Here is an 18,588-nt window from a genome sequence, read left to right on the forward strand (position 1 = left end):
AATAAAAACTAAGTAAAAATATTAGAAGGTACCTTCTTCTCAAGTGATTATTAGGCTATGTCATCCCAAGAATAATAAACTTAGATCAGAATTGTTGAGGAATATTCAAGTTTAGTGCTTTCTTAGAATTCACAAGATTCTGGTTTCAAACTCTGGCACCAGTAAGTAAATATTAATTCTATTCAAATGAGATGATATGCACTGTAGAGTTCAACTTAAAAAATGCATAGCTTCAAAGAGAAAGGCTATGAGTGACATTTGAATGCATTTGCGTTGTCTTTAGCGGTGAAAACTTAAAACATCACCAGTTTGTAAAATGTGCAAACAGGTTTGGGGAGCCGACAGAAGGAGGCTATCATCCTTGCAGCCATCTTGAGCCATATACACCGACAAGAGACTTGTTTACAATAGCCTACAATAGCTGAGCACATTCTGATAACATCTTGTTTTAGAAACCCAGGATTTTCCCTTGGTGTGTGAGACTTGGTGTGTGATTTTTCCTTGGGTGTGTGAGACTTAAAGGTGTGATTTAGAGATAAGACCTAAGGGCGTGACTTAAAGGCATGACTTAAAGGCATGGCTTAGAAGTGAGACATATAAAAGTCAGAGGCAGACAGAAGAAATTATTAGGTATTAGGCACTTGAGACTAGAGACAGGCAACTAGGATTAGACACTAGCACTTGGAAGAAGGTTTCTTGGTACTTGAGACTTGGAGCAGGTAACTTGTAACTTGCAAGGGTACTTGGAGAAAGGACTAGGAACTAGACACTTGGACTAGAGAACTTGAGATTTGAGACAGAGAATTAGAACTTGGGACTAGGAACTAGGGACTTGGAGAAAACAAGAGAGACTGAAGAATACACGGGATTGAATCACACATGTTTGGTCTTTGTTCTTCGTGTCCGTCCTCACTCTCTCTCTCTTGCTGAACCCCGACCCGTGGACCAGAGCAGCTTGGGGCAGTGCGGGCTCTAACAATTTAGCCTCCAAGGCTTTTGGCAGTGCGGGTTCCAACATTGATAGTGCGGTCTCTGACATTTTGGCCCCCAAATGTTGGGTAATGCGGTTCTCAACAAACAGAAGTGGTCAATAACCTACAAACAGCACTGTTCTCAAATGAATCACGTTCCCTAAAATTCCTACATCAGAGCTCCAATCCCCAACCAATCCTTTCTGCTAAACCTCCTTTCATGGACCAAAAACAGAACAGCTCTTAAATCAATGGAAAGTTCCTTAACTGCATTTAGTCACTCAGATTGTTTGTATAACATCGACCACGTCTAACTAATGTTTGACTGAGGCTGGTCAGGTGTTAGTCCTACACAGTTCCCAAACACGAACATGTTTCTGGGAGCTGCAGATCTTACGAAACATTTTCTTCTACATTCAATCAGAGACTCTGATGGGGTCACAACAAAAAGACGCAAATGATCCAGAGAATTGGAGCAACGTAAGCTCTGTAAGACTCAAGGGCATTCTTTAGTTTGGGGAAAGAGAGCCAGCTTGTCTTTCCCTAGCCAGTCCATTCTCTGCAAAAATACCAACAACATGATTTCTTACACAATCACAGAAGCTTTAAAAAAGACAGAGGCACCATGGGAAGGTTAAAAAAAAGGAAATAAGTATCTTTTGAGTCTTCACACTGGGTAGAAACATTGTTACACATGAAGAAGTTATCAATTCCTTTCTAATTTAAATTGTGTGAAATAATGAGGTAACATTTATAACCTAATATTCTTCTTATTGCCTAACCCTTATATCCTGTCGTACAAAGAAATTTCAAGATGAGATTATGCTTTGTAGCAATGAGAAATTTGTGTGTGCTTTTGAACAGGTTTTATCCAAGGAAGTGAGTCCCGGGTACTTCCTTCACTACTGAAAACCTACCAAGCAACAGTGAGTTAAAATAAACCCTCGCAACCCAAGTAAAGGGCTTTGAATTTTCATGACACCTTTTATACCAAGTAACAGGACTGAGCAACAGGAATGAGACAATCTAACAAAATTAGAGCATTGTTAATTTTTTCCGTGTTAGTTATTAAGCATATGGTGTTGTAACTTTGCTTATTTGGATAGTGTGTATATTTATGCCACAAAGCAATTCCACCCCCTCCTCCACCCAGAAAATCTTCTAAGCAATCACTCAGGTTTATAAGAAATTCCTAGGAAACAAAGCGAATTACAAATAATCTTACCTCATATTCTTCTCTTCAGACACATGAGAATTTACTTCAGTTAAACTTTCTAGGTCATGGTCTCTAATGAAAATAGAATAAATAAAAACAAAAACAGTATATGTGTATAAGTTATTTACAATACAATTGTAGAAAATAAGAAAATATTACAATGAATCAAAAAACCAGTACATCATCTTAGACATAGTCATTTTTAGTTTATAAGTGTTTAGGAGACTGGAAGTTGCAGATTGACCTACTTAATTTATAAGTTCGTGGATAAATATGAACATATGGCTGGGAGGGTAGGAACATCTTGCTTAGCAATCCTGGGTTTGAGTCTCATATCATTTAAATGAGTGCGGATTTTATAAGTGAGAGAGCAATCACTCTTTAGAAAGCTTGGGAAATCCGGTCTTAAAAGTGTTCAGTTGCACATCTGCTACACATGTGCCAGAGCCTCAGTCCAGCCCCTGTATGCTCTTCAGTTGGTGATTCCGTCTCCATGTGAGTACCCCAGCAACTGGAGCCAGAGACTATCCCTAAAGCTGTTGCCTGACTGTGGGTATCCATTCCTCTAACTGGACTGGCTGGACTGGCCTCAGTGGGAGAGAATACACCTAGCCCTGTGAGACTTGTTATGGAAGATACCAAGAGGGGAGAGAGGATGGGTGGATGGACTTATGGGGTGGGAGGTGATCAGGAGAGGGTAAGTGATCCGAATGTAAAGTGAATATTTTTGTTTTAAAAAAGCGTTTAGGGTTCCTTCCGGTCTGGGCCAGAGCACTGAGCAGATCTTGGGTGGCAGCTCTGTCCCCAACCTGCAAGAACCCAGAGGAAGCAGGGATCCCAGGCGCTCTAACTTGGACAGTGTCTTAGAAACTAGTTCTCAGATCTGAGGCCTGGATCAGACCTCTGCCAGGTCTGCTGTTGTGTGGACCCCGGATTCCACCTGAGACATACTGGAAGGTCCACTCAATCCAGAGCCACAGAGGAACAAATGAACTCAGAGCTTCAGACAACATATCCTGAGATATTCTAGAGGAGACACTGCACCCAGAACAGCAGACACCTAGCTGGACTACTACCTTGGAGGCACCATATCCTGAGGCATCCTAGAGGTACCACTGTAATCAGTACAGCTGGAAAAGATCACAGAGACATCTGGACCCCTAGGAGATCAGACACAAGCTAGATAACTGGAAAGACAGGCTTCAGTCAGAGACAGCAAGTACAGGCAGCACTAGAGTTAACCAGATGGCAAAAGGCAAGAGCAAGAACGTAAGCAACAGAAACCAAAGTTACATGGTATCATCAGAACCCAGCTCCCCCATCAGAGCAAGCCCTGAGCACCCCATCACACCAGAAAAGCAGGAATCAGAATTAAAATCACTTCTCATGATGATGATAGAGGGCTTTAAGAAAGACATAAATAATACTCTCAAAGAACTTAAGGAGAGCACTGGTAGACAGATAGAAACCCTTAAAGAGGAAACACAAAAATCCCTTAAGGAATTGCAAGAAAATGCAACCAAACGGGAAAAGGAATTAAACAGAACCATGCAGGATCTAAAAATGGAAGTAGAAACAATAAAGAAATCACAAAGGGACAATACCCTAGAGATAGAAAACCTAAAAAAAAAGATCAGGAGTCATAGACACAAGTATCACCAACAGAATACAAGAGATGGAAGAGAGAATCTCATGTGCAGAAGATACCATGGAAAACATTGACACAACTGTCAAAGAAAATGCAAAATACAAAAAGCTACTAACCCAAAATATACAAGAAATCCAAGACACAATGAGAAGGCCAAACCTAAGGATAATAGGTATAGATGAGGGGGAAGACTCCCAACTAAAAGGACCAGTAAATATCCTCAACAAAATTATAGAGGAAAACTTCCCTAACCTAAAGAAAGAGATGTCCATAAATATACAAGAAGCTTACAGAACTCCAAATAGTTTAGACCAGAAAAGAAATACTTCCCGCCATATAATAGTCAAAACATCAAATGTACAAAACAAAGAAAAAATACTAAAAGCAGTAAGGGAAAAAGGCAAAGTAACATATAAAGGCAGACCTATAAGAATTACACCAGACTTCTCACTAGAGACCATAAAAGCCAGAAGATCCTGGACCGATATCATACAGACCCTAAGAGAACACAAATGCCAGCCCAGAATACTATACCCAGCAAAACTCTCAATCATTATTGATGGAGAACCCAAAATATTCCATGACAAATCCAAATTTACACAGTATCTCAACACAAATCCAGCACTTCAAAGAATAATTGGTGGAAAACTCCAACACAAGGAGGGAAACTACAACCTAGAAAAAGCAAGAAAGTAATCTTCCAAAAACCCCAAAAGAAGATAGTTACACAAACATATCTCCATGGATGTTAGCATAAAAGCTTGGATTATCGAAGACTCAACTTGCAGACCACATGAAGCTCATGAAGAAGGAAGACCAAGAGGGGATGCCTCAGTTCTACTTAGAACGAGAAACAAAAATGCTCAAGGGAGCAAATAGGGAAACAAAACATGGAACAGAAACTGAAGGAGGGGCCATCAGGAGACCATTCCACCTGGGTATTCATCCCATGTACAGCCACCTAAGCGAAACACTGTTGTGGATGGCTGGAAGTGCATAATGTGAGGAACATGATATAGCTGTCTCCTTAGAGGTCTGCCAAAGACTAACACACTCAGAGGACGATGCTCACAGTTAACCACTAATATGATCAGTGGTTTCCCAATGGAGAACTTAGTGAGAGGACTGAAGGAGCAGAAAGGGTTAGTGATCCCAGGTGGAAAGCAATAATACCAAACAACCAGAGCCCCCCAGGGTCTAAACCACCAGCCTGGGAATACATAGGGAGGGACCCAAGACTCCAGAGGTATATGTAGGGGAGGATGGCCTTGTCGGACATAGGTGGGAGAGGAGTTTCTTGGTCCCATAAAAAAAAAAATGAACATAGAGTGGGGGTGGGGGGGGAATGTGAGGGCGGGGAGGGGATAGTGGGGGAGGTAGGTGCGGTCACTGCCTCATAGAAGCATGAGGAGGGGGATGGGACAGGAGGTTTCTGGGTGGTGGGAGGAAGTAGGGTAAGGGGATAAAATCTGAAACATAAATACTACAACCAATTTTAACAAGCGGAAAAAAAAAAGTTGTGAGAACCAACATCTTTAAAAAAAAAATGTCAGCCCTCTGGGGGTGGGAAATTTTTTTTTCTTGATACTAAAACTTGTTCTGAGAATTGTATATTGCAGAATACACAGCCTTGGTGTATCTACTCATCAAGCATACTGAGCAGACCTGCCCAAACCTCTAATGTCCTGGAATTCCATCTAAATGCAGTGAAGACACAGCATCAGAGGCTTATCAACTTACTCTTCCCCCCACCCCTCTTCTGAAATCTCAATGCCCTTAATCAGCTTGAAGAAGTTAAAGAAGAGTCAGCGTCCCTATTCCCTGACCTTGGGGACTAATGTGGTTAATAATGGTCTGTCTTTCTAGGGACAAGTAGTAGTTTTGTTGGAACAGGGGGGATTAGCTAGGACTTATTGCATAGCCATAACCTATTGGTAGAAATCTGTATAATTATTATCAAGATGAAGTTATAATTTCTTAAATGGTACAAAATTTACTTTGATCCCAAATTTAAGGTTTTCATTGGTACGAGCCTCTTATTAATATAAAAATGAGATGAATATTGATACGCTCATGGGCATTGTGCCTGTATAACACATTTAGGAATACAATGCCTAGACCCAGCCCTTTTTTAACCTTTTTAACTGATTTGGGACGGTTAACCTATGAGTTAAGGGACTATAGCAAATTCATATTTTTGAGTTTATTGTTAGGGTGTTTTCCATATTTTATTTAGAAATAGCTGAGAGGAGTGAACAGACAACAGTCCAGGTTACCTTACATGGATAGTTGGTTTTCAAAACATCAGAAGTCCATAGAATTGACGCTACAAATATTTATATATTAATGTTCATATTGATTAGAGACCTGTCTGCTCCTGACAGCTTCCTGTCGTGGACTCTAAGAAGAAATTGAGCATCCTTGGAGTTACTCCAGTTGTGTGGTAACAGCCACTAGGCAAGAATTTCCTCTCTCCATCTACAGACTGTCCAGAAAAGGACACACATTAAATTACTGTCCAGAAAAGGACACACATGCAGAATAGTCGACTGATTATATCTGCCTAGACAGAGTAATCAGTCCTTAATAATCCTGCATCACCAAGGTCTGTCAGATGATTCTGGGCCAGAAGGCTGAAGATTTGATGCTCCAACATTCGGTAGTATAGGGGATTTTCAGGTGTTCAGAGGTCTCTATAAATTGGCTAAGTTTTAGAAGCTATGCTTTGTGCTTCCCACAATTATAGTTAACTCAGTCATTCTGGATTTCTGACGGGGTTGAAAACTTATAGCTATTTACCGTAAGAGAAAAGATTTGAGTGGATGGTCGTCAGCTGACATTCATCCTAAAGCCAGGTTCAGAACTAAATGTTTTAGTTAGGATAGATGACAGAGGTGCTGGTTAGTCAACAAAAGGATGGACGGGGTATTAGGACTATCTTGTACCTCACTGGTACAAATTGGCATAATTATGCTCTAATTGTATTTTGAGAGAAAAGTTTCATTTTAACAGGAAGGGTGATGTGTAGGAAGAGCTAAGGTAGGAGAAGTACTGAGAGGAAGAAAAGGAGTAAGAAGAGGAGAAGAAGAAGGAGAGGAGAAACTAGGTGATGAAAGAGAGAAAGAGGGGGGAGACAGGGAGGCAGATATTCATGTATCTCCACCAGTCAAAGATAGTTGTTATATCTAGGTTGGTCAGTGGGTTACACCTCTGATTGAACAATTCCAAACTTATAACGCTTATGATTAACATTATTTTAAAAAAAATGTATAAATGCAAAAAGAAAAAGGGGGCATGGGATAGGGGTTTTCTAAGGGGAGGGGAAATGGGGAAAGGAGATGGCATCTGAAGTGTAAATAAAATATCCAAAAAAATAAAATTAAAATTTAAAAAAAAAAAGCGTTTAGCTCACACTGAATGAGCACTCGGTGTGCCCTGAAGCACTATCCACGCCTTTCATGTGACCTATCTCCTTCCAGCTCAAGAGATCCTGTAGTACCGGCATCCGAAGCTTGGAAAGACGGAAGGAATCCCCTAAAGCCAGTGAACTAACTTACAGAAGAACCAAGAGCTGAAATCGAACTTTCTGCCTACAATTAAACCAGTGCCTGGATGTTTTAGCCAGAGAGTTAACTCACGCTATTACATTACAGAAATATAAACGCTCAGCCCAGCAACATTGTAAGAATTTCACAAGGTTCCACCATAAGTGTGGCGATAAAATGCTTAAATCTTGGCTTGTCTTATGATATTACACCTTCTATGGTTTACAGGGCCCTCTGGAATGTTGTGATGGATTAGTCATTTGCATATTAACACGATATTAAAAGATCTTGTTTGCGGTTTCCATGAATTTGAAAATCCTTTGTCACGACACCTACCAAGGAGCCTTGCTTCAGAATCAGAACAAGTGAAGCCCACTTCCTCTCCCACTTCCTCTCCCACTTCCTCTCCCACTTCCTCTCCTACTTCCCTCAGAACATAATTCCTTAGACTTCATTTTGTAAATGAGGCTCTCAATATCCAACACAAGGTTTTGGTGAGGGAAAACACAGGCCATGCACCATGATTAGGTCGTGAACAAAACGTAAAAATGAGAAACAGTTAATAGAATGTGGTGATGAAAGAGCGAGTTACTGATTCCACAGTCTCAAGGGACTTCTTCATTTTCATTTCAGGCCAAAAATGTCATGTCTTTGGAATAACTCCAGTTCCTAAAATTCTCCCCTCTCCTGCTTCAAAATGCTGGATTCAAGTACTATTACTCTTCAAAGAATTAATATATGGATTCTCACTCACAAAACTAATGTTATTAGGATGCAAAATATAATAAAGTATCCTTATGTTTATGTGGAGAGGGATTTAATACTTCCCATATAATATTCAAGTCATTAATAATTGATACACTATGTAAATTAGCACACTTATAGCCACTTAAACTTCACACTTACAATACTATTTGAGTCCTTTTAAAAATCTAGAAATTTGTTTAAATATTTTTAACATGAGTTAACATTCTAATGAAACTATATAAAACATACAGTATTTCAGGAATATTAATTGATGTTTTAATCTGAATGATGACATAATATTCATAACTGAATTCCACCACTTTATCAGATAAAGCTGTGTGAGGTCCATTCTGCACATTTATAATGCACACAGACGTCTCTGAACTGGCCTAAATCCTGATGGTTCCCACTACCTAGTACAAAAGCTATCTTTGTGCTATCAGAGGCAACCATATTATCTTAATAGCCTTCACTAACAAGTGATTTTTTTCCCTGGTTTAAAGCTTGAAACATGGAATGTCATAGTATTAATTCAAACTGGCAGTGGTAACTGGAGCAAGCTCACAGGATATGGAAAGGTTGGGCAATCAGAATTCTGTACCAGGCAGTTACATGTTCTCCACTGGGATAACATTGAAGTAACCAAGTTACATTGGAGGGCGCTGTGGCTTTTAATTACAGCATGAGAGGAGGGACCAATATGGACTTGAGCAAGTGTGTGTTGTGTACATATGTGAAGATAAAGTCAAGGAGAAAAGTCTGGAAGAGATTTTCTTTTCTTAACTTAAGAGAGAGCCGACCCTGCCAAGACGACTGTTCACCTACAGAACTATGAGAGGATATGATTTATGTGTTTAAACAATATAGCATATGGGGTTTTTTGGGGGGTAACAATAAAAGGTCTGTACTGAGTTTCTCAGCCTAGAGGTAGACATCTTTAATTCCTCAAGAATATTCTGGTTGTGACTGCTACAGGTGCTGGCTATGTCTCTGCCTACACACTTCATTCTTCCTCTTTGGGCTGTAGTTTTGGAGAGAAGCAAAAACAATTGCTCTACTGGGGGAAGCAGAGGAAGCCAGACTCTTGCAGATTCAATAACTATAGTAGGTAACTCAAAAGCTAAGCTTATGCATGCCTTCAAAGAAGATGCTGTCAAAGAAATCATATTAATAGCGTTTTCATATAATTTTTTATTTTATTTTATCAGATATCAGCACATACCCAAGTTTGGTTGGGTAAGCAACAGGGTTTTATTTATTTGAATAACCTATACCAATATGTAAAGGGAGATAAGTGATGAGGAGCACATGATTTGCATTTCCTTGGGGTGTACACACTGATGGGTAGCATTAGCTCAACCAGCAGATTCAGTAAAAGTTTAGACTGCCCAAGCTAAAGGATGCAAGAATAAATGCTCTTTAATTAAGATCACATGCATTGCATGGTGTCTTTTACACTGTGGCAGAGGATGAAAAACTGTGAGTCAAAGTGGGAGCGATAGATTCTTTTATAGAAGTGCAAGCCAAATGTTACAAGGTTGAGCAAATGTTCGACTTGAAGTCTTTCCGTGTCTTTTATTTTCATTTTGGTTGCCTGGCCCTTGTACATCCTAGACCTGATTTCTGCTCAGCTACATCGTAGGCCAAAGAATGTCTTTAAAGTGTAGTTTTCAAGCAATTTTAAAATGACAGAACGTGTATTATCTAAGGTATAAAGGCACACACATATTTTTCAGCATAAGAATTTCCATGTTGTGATAATGCAGTGTATCCTCCATTGTGGGATAAATATGGGCCTCCCTTACAGGGCCAACCAAGGGAAAATGTGGAGATGCTTACAGTCAGCTTTTCCTAGGATACATTCTGATGCAGGAAAGTTACTAGCTCAATTTTAACAACTCTTCCTCTCTAGTGTGCATGTAGGAGGTTTTTGTTAATAGGGTACAATATGTTTCTCTCTACAGTGCTAACTTAATCTGCTTTTGTAAACTGTCCAACACATTTATAAAATTAAATAGTTTCCACACGCAAAAATTCAACTGTTTTTTTTCTTTTTTTTTTTGTCAGAAATTGATCTTAGGCATCAGTTTTTCAGCTCATAATGAATCTTCTTGAAAAGAATAATGCATCTAGTGAAATAACTCACATAATTCCTTAACTTACTGACATAAAAAAGTGAGATGACATTTACATACTTTTTAGTGAATATTTTATATCCTTAAAGATTTTCTCTTCAAAAAATAGATTTGTGTATGATTTAAATATTTTAACTCTAACACTTAAATAATTTTAGTGTTCCTGAGTCACTGTGATTCCTTGAGGTTGTTGTGAGCAGGAAACAGTTATTGGCCCAAGTAAATGAACCAATCATAACAAAGTAGATTTCTTCTATTTAGTTTCAGTGGTGGGAGCTGAGAATGTTCACAGTGCAATACAATAACAGATTTTATCCAGGTGGACTATAATAAAGCATTGGCTATTCTGAGATTTAGCATCTTGTTCACATTAAATTTGTGAAACACTTAATATGTAACGGGCATAGTGTCATTATGTTACTATGCTATATAAAGAAAGAAACAAGGTAATTCCATCCACACCTCTAAGGACCTCTGTCGATAGAGTTTGAGTGAGAAATACTGAGATTGGTACCCAAGGATACATAGTACCTTCTCTGGTATGGCAATGAGAGAGAATGAAGAGTAAAGAGTGCAGGCCAGAGAGTACAGTTGGGAAAAGGTTTCGCTTGTGAGAGGAGAGTAACAAAACTAGGGAGAGAAATCATGTAGAAACTGGATCATGCCGCTCTCTGGAGATAAGGTGTTAAGGAGCATGGCTATGACTCAGTGGTAAAAGGAAGATACTGGAAGATTATGCTTAGAAGAATGACGTAACCAGATTGCTGTTTTGGGAAGATCACTGTTCATCGCAGTGGATGGACGGGATTGTAGAAGTCATGACTGGCAGTGGAAGTGGTTAGAAGGTTGGGAAGTACCATCACTAGCACAGTACTGTGGGAGATGAAGGGCCACTTTCAGAGGTTATTCTGAGAAGCATCCACAGTGATGACTGCTAGATTGAATGGTTATAGGAAGTGAAGCTATGGAGTGACATACACCATGTTTGTCTTGAGCAGAAACATGAGACATGCAGCAGGGAGATAGAAAAAAACTATCCTCATATTGCAGTACTAAAATCTTGGAAGGTATATGTCAACAAACAGGAAAGATGTTGACAAATGGAACTCTGACTACAAATAAAAATAATTTTTTTGCTTTATGTGAATGATGCCCCTTTTTACTAGGAAGTCTTTAATATTACTAGCAATATGAGGTATTCTTCAATACCTATTTGGAAGCAGAAATTTAGAACATTAATGATTAATCTAATGTCAGCTTATCAGCTACAGAAAACGACATCTCTCTTTAGTATTGATTTACATTACTACTGAAAGCCATGCTTTTTCTCACTGCATAAGTGGAAATTCTGTATCTGTATTTTTTTCTGGTTGCTGTGTTCCTGGGATCTCGCCTGTATATATTTCTGATGCATGAGTGAAGTCTATTCAGTCTCTAATTGTGAATTATATGCAGCTGCTGGAAATGTCAGCAAAGTCACACACAAGAACTGATTCTCTGCTGTTCTGCTTCCAACTGATCAGTGTCTGTGTCTCACACACTGATGTAAAGGGCTTTGCAACGACTCACCCCACTATGGTGTGTTTTAAAATTCCCTTTCTTTATCTATGCTGTAATCAAGAGGACACCACGGTTACATGGCAGATACAGGTGACTGAATCAATCTATAAAGTCACTCCTTTAAAACAGCTGTCTTTTCTGTTTGCTGTGTGATGATTCTTGAATGTTTATCTTCAAATCTGGTAAACTACTAAAGAGTTAGGCAGGTTAACTTAACCAACTAAGCTGTCATTATAGAATTCTACAATACCGTGAATTTTTAAAGTTCCTTTTAATAGTAATTATATCTGCTTATGAAAATGTCCTCTTTCTATGGATTTCTGGAAAAGGAGTTGCTAAAATAAAAACTACCTTTTGTAAAATTTCCCTCTTACAGTAAAACCAGAGGCAAGACTCTTATAAGAGTTACCATTGCCAATACAACATGTTTGATGGAGATAAGGGCAGAGCAGTGGTTAGAAGGCATGTTCCTCTATCAGTTATTGCATAACATGGCTATTAAACTCATTACTAACATGACTGATAATCACCCAGGAAAAAAACCCATCCAAATAATTGAACTTAAGGCCCACTCAATAGGAGGAAAATAATTTCTGGAACTAGAAACCTAGACATCTTTCTGGGGTTACTGTGACCATGAACTTTAGAGAATAATTGACTACCTCACTTTGCTAGACCAGCATAATTCCTTCCTACATTCTAAATCTTATCCTTATACCCAGAGATAAATGTAACTGCCATCCATCAAAGTAGCTTCTCTTTGTAGCAAATGGCCACCATCACAGAAAACCACAACTAGACATAATGCAGACATCGACAAATTGTGGGGCTCCCAGTCCTGGTGGATAGATCTCTATCACAACTCCTGCATCTCTGGTTTAAGATAGGTCATGGAAGAGGTTATAGAAGGATTGTAAGAGCCAGGAAGTCTGCTGTGAGACAGTCTCTTCTAGAAATAGCTACACAAACAAGACTGGAACATTGGCAATGTCAATGCTAGCATGAGAAGGAGAAAATCCATGGCATCTTAACCATAGACCAACACTATAAAAACCAGTGACTTATGAGAAAGGGAGAGTTAGCTTCTCCTGGGGATGAGCTACCTTATTGATTATCCAAAGTGGTCATCCTGAAACTATATACACGCAAGCAATGAGAGTAGACTCTTGCAGGTTGTATTTATATATGTGTAACAACAAAAAAGAATAGAAACTGTTGATTTCAGAGTTGCAGGGCATGAAAGGCGTTGTACAAGAGGGGATAGGGAGAAGAAAGGAAATAGGGAAAGTAACAATCTTACTTTAATAAAAAAATTAGCACATTAGTGGATAGCTTCAAAACTCAAGGTGTAAGCTCAAGGTTACAATGTGCCATGATACTCTGTGAGACAGACAGGCTGAGGATCTGGAGTTGTTAAAGAACAACATCTCCCTTCCCATGTTGCTTTAACTTCCTCAAAATATTTTTTTCTTGTTAGTTTTATTAATTTTTTCATTTCAGTCTTGATACTCTTTTTCTTCTATGGAATAAATCTTAGAATTTATTATTTGTCTGGGTACAAATAGGCCCAGAACTCAGTCTGAAACCAAGCCATTGGCTGAGGAAGAATACAGTATGTCTCCTTGTTGGCGAGAGACACACAGTTTATAAATGGGTCCTTTGAAAACTAAAGAAAACTAGAAGCCTTCTTAAAAAAACAAAGAAAGAAAATTCCTACCCCGGGGCCTTGGGAATACATCAAAATCAGTCAGGTAGGGTCACCTACCCATTTGTGTTTCGGAGAGAAGAAGGCTTCACTTTGATAAGATTGTCCAAGTCTTGGCTGTTTAAAATAGTAAAAGGGGATGGGTTAGCAATAAAAATTTGCTCATGCTAGATCAATATAGCAATAGTAAATATTTATTTCCTACAAGGAAAACAGCTGAAATGTGAATTAGCTGCTTTAGTTTTATTACCTTTGGTCACATCTGATCACTGTAGGATTCCCTCTGATGGTGCTATCTAGATCATGGTTTCTGTTGGTGACATAATAGAAAGGGGAGAAAAAGGTTAATAATAAAGCTATTCTAGAAAGAACAGGGCTTTAACTTTACTTGCAATAATTAAACAGAATATTCTTCCCGACCAAAACTCATTAAAAAATATCTTATTACCTTTGGTTGTTTGTAAGACCATCAGGATTTTCTTTGATGAACTTATCAAGATCTTGGTGTCTTTGAGGGGAAAACACAGAAGCATTAAGGGTTAGAGGCAATAGGATTTAGGGCCGTCGTGAACGGCATTTAGAGGAGAAAATGATTATCATCTGTGATATACTGTTGCGATCGAGAACGGCGACGGTGTCTCCCACCTAACCCCAGGGCAGGAAGAATTATGCTCACAACTTGCTCTGAGTCTGTCTGCACACATCATTTCCAGAACGACCTACCAAGGCATGCATCTTCAGCACTCCACAGAGAGACATCTAGGAACTGACATTTTTCACATTTCAGTGTCTTAACACTACAGAGACACAAACTGATTTTCAAACCTTTGCCAATTTAAAGATCATATATACATACGAACTTCAAAGCAGAGATGTCCTAAACATAAGCCCAGCAAACAGATGTCCACAAGTCATGAAAACCTTGAGTTTAAAATGATTGAAGAACTGAGGGGACTCAGTTGTTTGTGGTTAGATGCACACTTTATAAAGCCATCCTCCTGAGGATCCAGGGGTGACCGTTGTCTCAGCTACAAATCAGCTTTTGGACCTCTGGACTTACATCTTCAAGGTCCTTGTCTTGAGGCCTAGGGAGTAGGCACTTAGAGTGTCCCTCTAAGCCTTTTTAATTATGATTGTTAGCGCACACTGTCATATAAATCAATGAATGTCTTTGTGACTTCTCTATACCTGCTTTATACCATGTTCTGATCACATCACCCTTTCTTCTACCTGCTCTTAATCTGCCTTCTCTGTCTCTGTCTCTGTCTCTGTCTCTGTCTCTGTCTCTGTCTCTGTCTCTGTCTCTGTCTCTGTCTCTGTCTCTATCCCCAGCAGCCTCATTCCCTTCCCTAATAGCCCCCTTCTGCTGACAGGGCCTTTTTGTTACATTTTGTAGGTTTGTATTTCCTCATGTGACACAAAATGAATGACTTGTCCTTCATTTGTGATGCTTTATTTAACATGATACTTTCCAGTCCAGCCATTTTCCTGGAAGTGATGTAATTTGATTTTCTTCTTGGCTGAATAATACTCAAATAACTACATGTGTGTGTGTATATATATATATATATATATATATATATATATATATATACACATAGACACACACATATATATTTCTATTCCCATGAATAGTGTATAATGGTTGCTCTTATCACTTACGCTCACAAGCACTTGGGTTTTTTGCTTGTTTGTGTGTTTGTTTAGGATTTTGGCTTAGTGACTCTTTAAATTTATTTTACTTTTCATCGTAGCCATTTTGACAACAGTAGAACCCAAAAGTAGTGTTCGTTTGCATTTTCCCTATAATTATCTTTGATGTGTTATTGGGCATTCATACTTATTTTAAGAAGTATCTAGTCAGATCATTTGCCTAATTTAATTGGATTATTTGCTCTTAACATTTTAAAAATACACACTCAGAGAAACACATGTCACATCTCATGACAAAAGATTCCAAGAGTGACGTTATCTTTTTCCAGTACAAACTGGGGCAGCAGCTTGCCTGGGTCCCCTTCCCCTCAATACTGAGAAATGTAAAGGCATATTTTACTAATCAAGAAGATTTCCACAGAGCTAAACATAGAGGAAGCCCCTTAGCAGTGAGTTCCCAATAAAGTGTAAGCAAAGGAAACTTTCCCCTGCCCGACCTCCCCATGGAATCGTGGCTTCCACCACTTGAAGCTATCTTCTCAGAGCTGTCAGATCTCCCTGCAAGATGGGAAATCTCACCCTGAATATTTAATGTGTTGAGTCAGCCTCAAGAATAATATTTCCAATTTTAAAAAAATCTATAAATATAATAGAAAGAATGATTGGCAAATGAGCATAACTAAAAACATAGTTTTTCAGAATAAATCAATTGAAACATTTAGTTACAAAATGGTTGCTATGAAGATTAAATGAGAAAATAAAGGAAGTCTGTTAAAAATCTAAATGATGACAAATATGCAAGTGTTTAGGAATAACAAGGAATAAAACCTTGTAGAGAAAAACGTGTGTTTAAAAGTCAAAGCTTGCTTACATTTAAAATCAGTCAAATGGATTTCGGTGTGACTGCACACACTCTCCAAAGGCATAATTTAGAATAAAGACAGGAAAGGCAAAAACAAATGTCGAAGCCTCTTTTTCTACATATTCTACTGAGCACAAAACAAGATTGTTTGTCTAAAAGCCTAAAAGAGTGATATTCTATTTGAACCAGTAGTATAGGAAGCCCAGTATAAACATGTATAAACACACACACACACACACACACACAGAGAGAGAGAGAGAGAGAGAGAGAGAGAGCGAGAGCGAGAGAGAGAGAGAGAGAGAGAGAGAGAGAGAGAGAGAGAGAGAGAGAAGACACAGAGACACAGAGACATAGACACAGACTCGAAAGAGAGGAGAGGGGGGACAAAGAGGAGGGGAGGGAGAGGGAGAGAGGGAGAGAGGGAGAGAGGGAGAGAGGGAGAGAGGGAGAGAGGGAGAGAGGGAGAGAGGGAGAGAGGGAGACTGACAACTGTTGACACTGACAACATTAGAACTTAAATATTTCTATTTGGTTCATTCTTGTGCCATTTGCTACTTGATAAACTAGTTATTAACCCTTTAATAAGGAGCATACTCAAAGTTTGAGAAACAAAAGCCCACCAGACAAAAAGACAGGCTATGTGCTACCACTACTTTAAAAAAGGTAACACTGTGTGAAACCTCCACCACAGCTAGGATCTAAGCAACGGTGCTGGGTTCCTTCCATTGGCAGAGGCAACTTATCTCAGCTAATAGGAACAGGAACTGGAAACACTGTTTCGAATCCTACAAACAAAGGAATTCAATGTTTAACTTTTATCCTGGGAAAATGTAACATCTTTCCTACTCAAGCCCCTGATTTGATTTTGTGCTCAAGCCACATAAATGGACAGAGTGGAATATGTACCAGGACTTCAGGTATTATTCCTGCGGAGGTTGAGACTCTGGAGTGGGGTTGAGACATCTGCACACTTGTGATAATGTCATCCATATGTGATACTACAAGTGACCATGTCAGACCACTGAGGGACATTTCCCATCGTTCCACAACTGAAGTCATGACCCTACCCTCGTACCCTCCTGGATTTCCTGAAGCATTTAGTGAACCCTCGTTCATCTGAAAGTCAAAGTCTGTGTGCTGAGGAGTAAAGCACAGACTAGAGCTGGCAACCACAGGACCTTATTTATAGAAGACAGAATGTTCTGAGCTTACCCCTCAATGCTGTTTTGTGTCAATGACGAGCTCCAGCACCGTCCTCACTAACATCGACCCCAGGAATACAAGTGTTACAGCATGTAATGTCATTACAACAGCATTTTCACTTCACTTTCTTTTTAAATGTAACTCACTGACAATACATTCTATATTCAGTCACCAGTATATGGGGGCTTCTAAATGTAATCAATTAAACTGACAACCTATTATTGTCTTAGAGTAACATCTCTGTGCCCTGGGTACATAATTAGCTTTAATCTATGCTAATTGCCTGCTCTTAATAAGACCGAGTATGACGACCAAATTCTCTTTTTGGTGTCCACAGACTGTAATTATAGCTTACATGCAAGAAAATGAGACCTGGTGATAGCTGTGAACCCAGTAGGTGCTCGGTAATTATTTACTGCCTCAGAAATCATGAAAATATTATCTGTCTCCCCTCAGTTTTCTCTGTGGCCCTGGCTAAATCGCTTAACCTTTCTGAGTCCTTATTCTGTCTTCTACAAAGTAGAGTCAGCTGGAACTGTGCTCTTCAAAATTGTTCCCATTGACTGGGCTAAGATTTTCTGTTTCCTCCATTCTGTCTCTAAGGTTTTATGATGTTTAGAGGTATCGACACAACCTAAAAACGGAAGTTTTGAAAATATTCCCAAGATTTTATACAAAAAGTACATATATAGATAATGTGAACTATATATATAAAAGTGCATTTAACTATCTTAGAGACACTAGAGAATTATTAAATTTAATTCACATCTCTTTTGTAAGCATAAGCCCCCTAAAGATCAACAAGCCACATAAAATCTCGACCGCCCTCCAGAAAAGTTTCCCACAAAGAAGTAAGTGCACCACTTATGACGGATCAGATGAGCCATCTGGGTATATTACCAGTTATCATTAATACATTTTATCATGAGAAAAAATAGCATTTAACACCTTTACAAACATAGTAGTATTAGTTCCTGCCCAGCTATCTCCCTACCGCCCTATCGGTTATTCCCACTTATTTCTCTATGAAGACTAAGACAAGGTTCCCTATATACAATTTTCAGCTGTCTGTGTCTTGCTATGTCTAAACACCGAAATTAACATGTAAGTTTCCCGGTACATATAAAAATTATTATGGTATCTAAAAACTTCCTTCAATTTTCTCATAAAATGTTTATGGTACTCATGTTTATATTTTGTTTAGTTAAGAAGAAAAACAAAAAAATGTTTTTGCTCACCCAGCAGTAGTTTTGACAGCTTTGGGGCTTGTGTTAATAAGTTCATCAAGACTGTGCTGATTGCTAAATCAAAGCAAAAGAAAAGGTCAAAGTCAGTAAAAAAAT

The 18,588-nt window shown here is 38.9% G+C and overlaps 1 protein-coding gene across 3 annotated transcripts in view; it reads right to left on the minus strand.

The window, feature by feature from the left end:
• The window catches only part of Scel (sciellin), a 101,901-nt gene that overhangs the window by 11,899 nt on the left and 71,414 nt on the right, over positions 1–18,588 (minus strand). For all 3 annotated transcript variants that reach the window (XM_076930600.1, XM_034498923.2, XM_034498925.2), the window contains 5 exons: positions 18,484–18,546; positions 13,976–14,035; positions 13,778–13,837; positions 13,588–13,644; positions 2,197–2,259 (listed from right to left, as the gene is read on the minus strand). In XM_076930600.1, coding sequence (XP_076786715.1) covers positions 2,197–2,259; positions 13,588–13,644; positions 13,778–13,837; positions 13,976–14,035; positions 18,484–18,546 — 303 coding nt within the window. The remainder of the gene's footprint in view (positions 1–2,196; positions 2,260–13,587; positions 13,645–13,777; positions 13,838–13,975; positions 14,036–18,483; positions 18,547–18,588) is intronic.

The sequence above is a fragment of the Arvicanthis niloticus genome, chromosome 3, assembly GCF_011762505.2.
Source record: "Arvicanthis niloticus isolate mArvNil1 chromosome 3, mArvNil1.pat.X, whole genome shotgun sequence".
In the NCBI taxonomy this organism is placed as follows: domain Eukaryota; kingdom Metazoa; phylum Chordata; class Mammalia; order Rodentia; family Muridae; genus Arvicanthis; species Arvicanthis niloticus.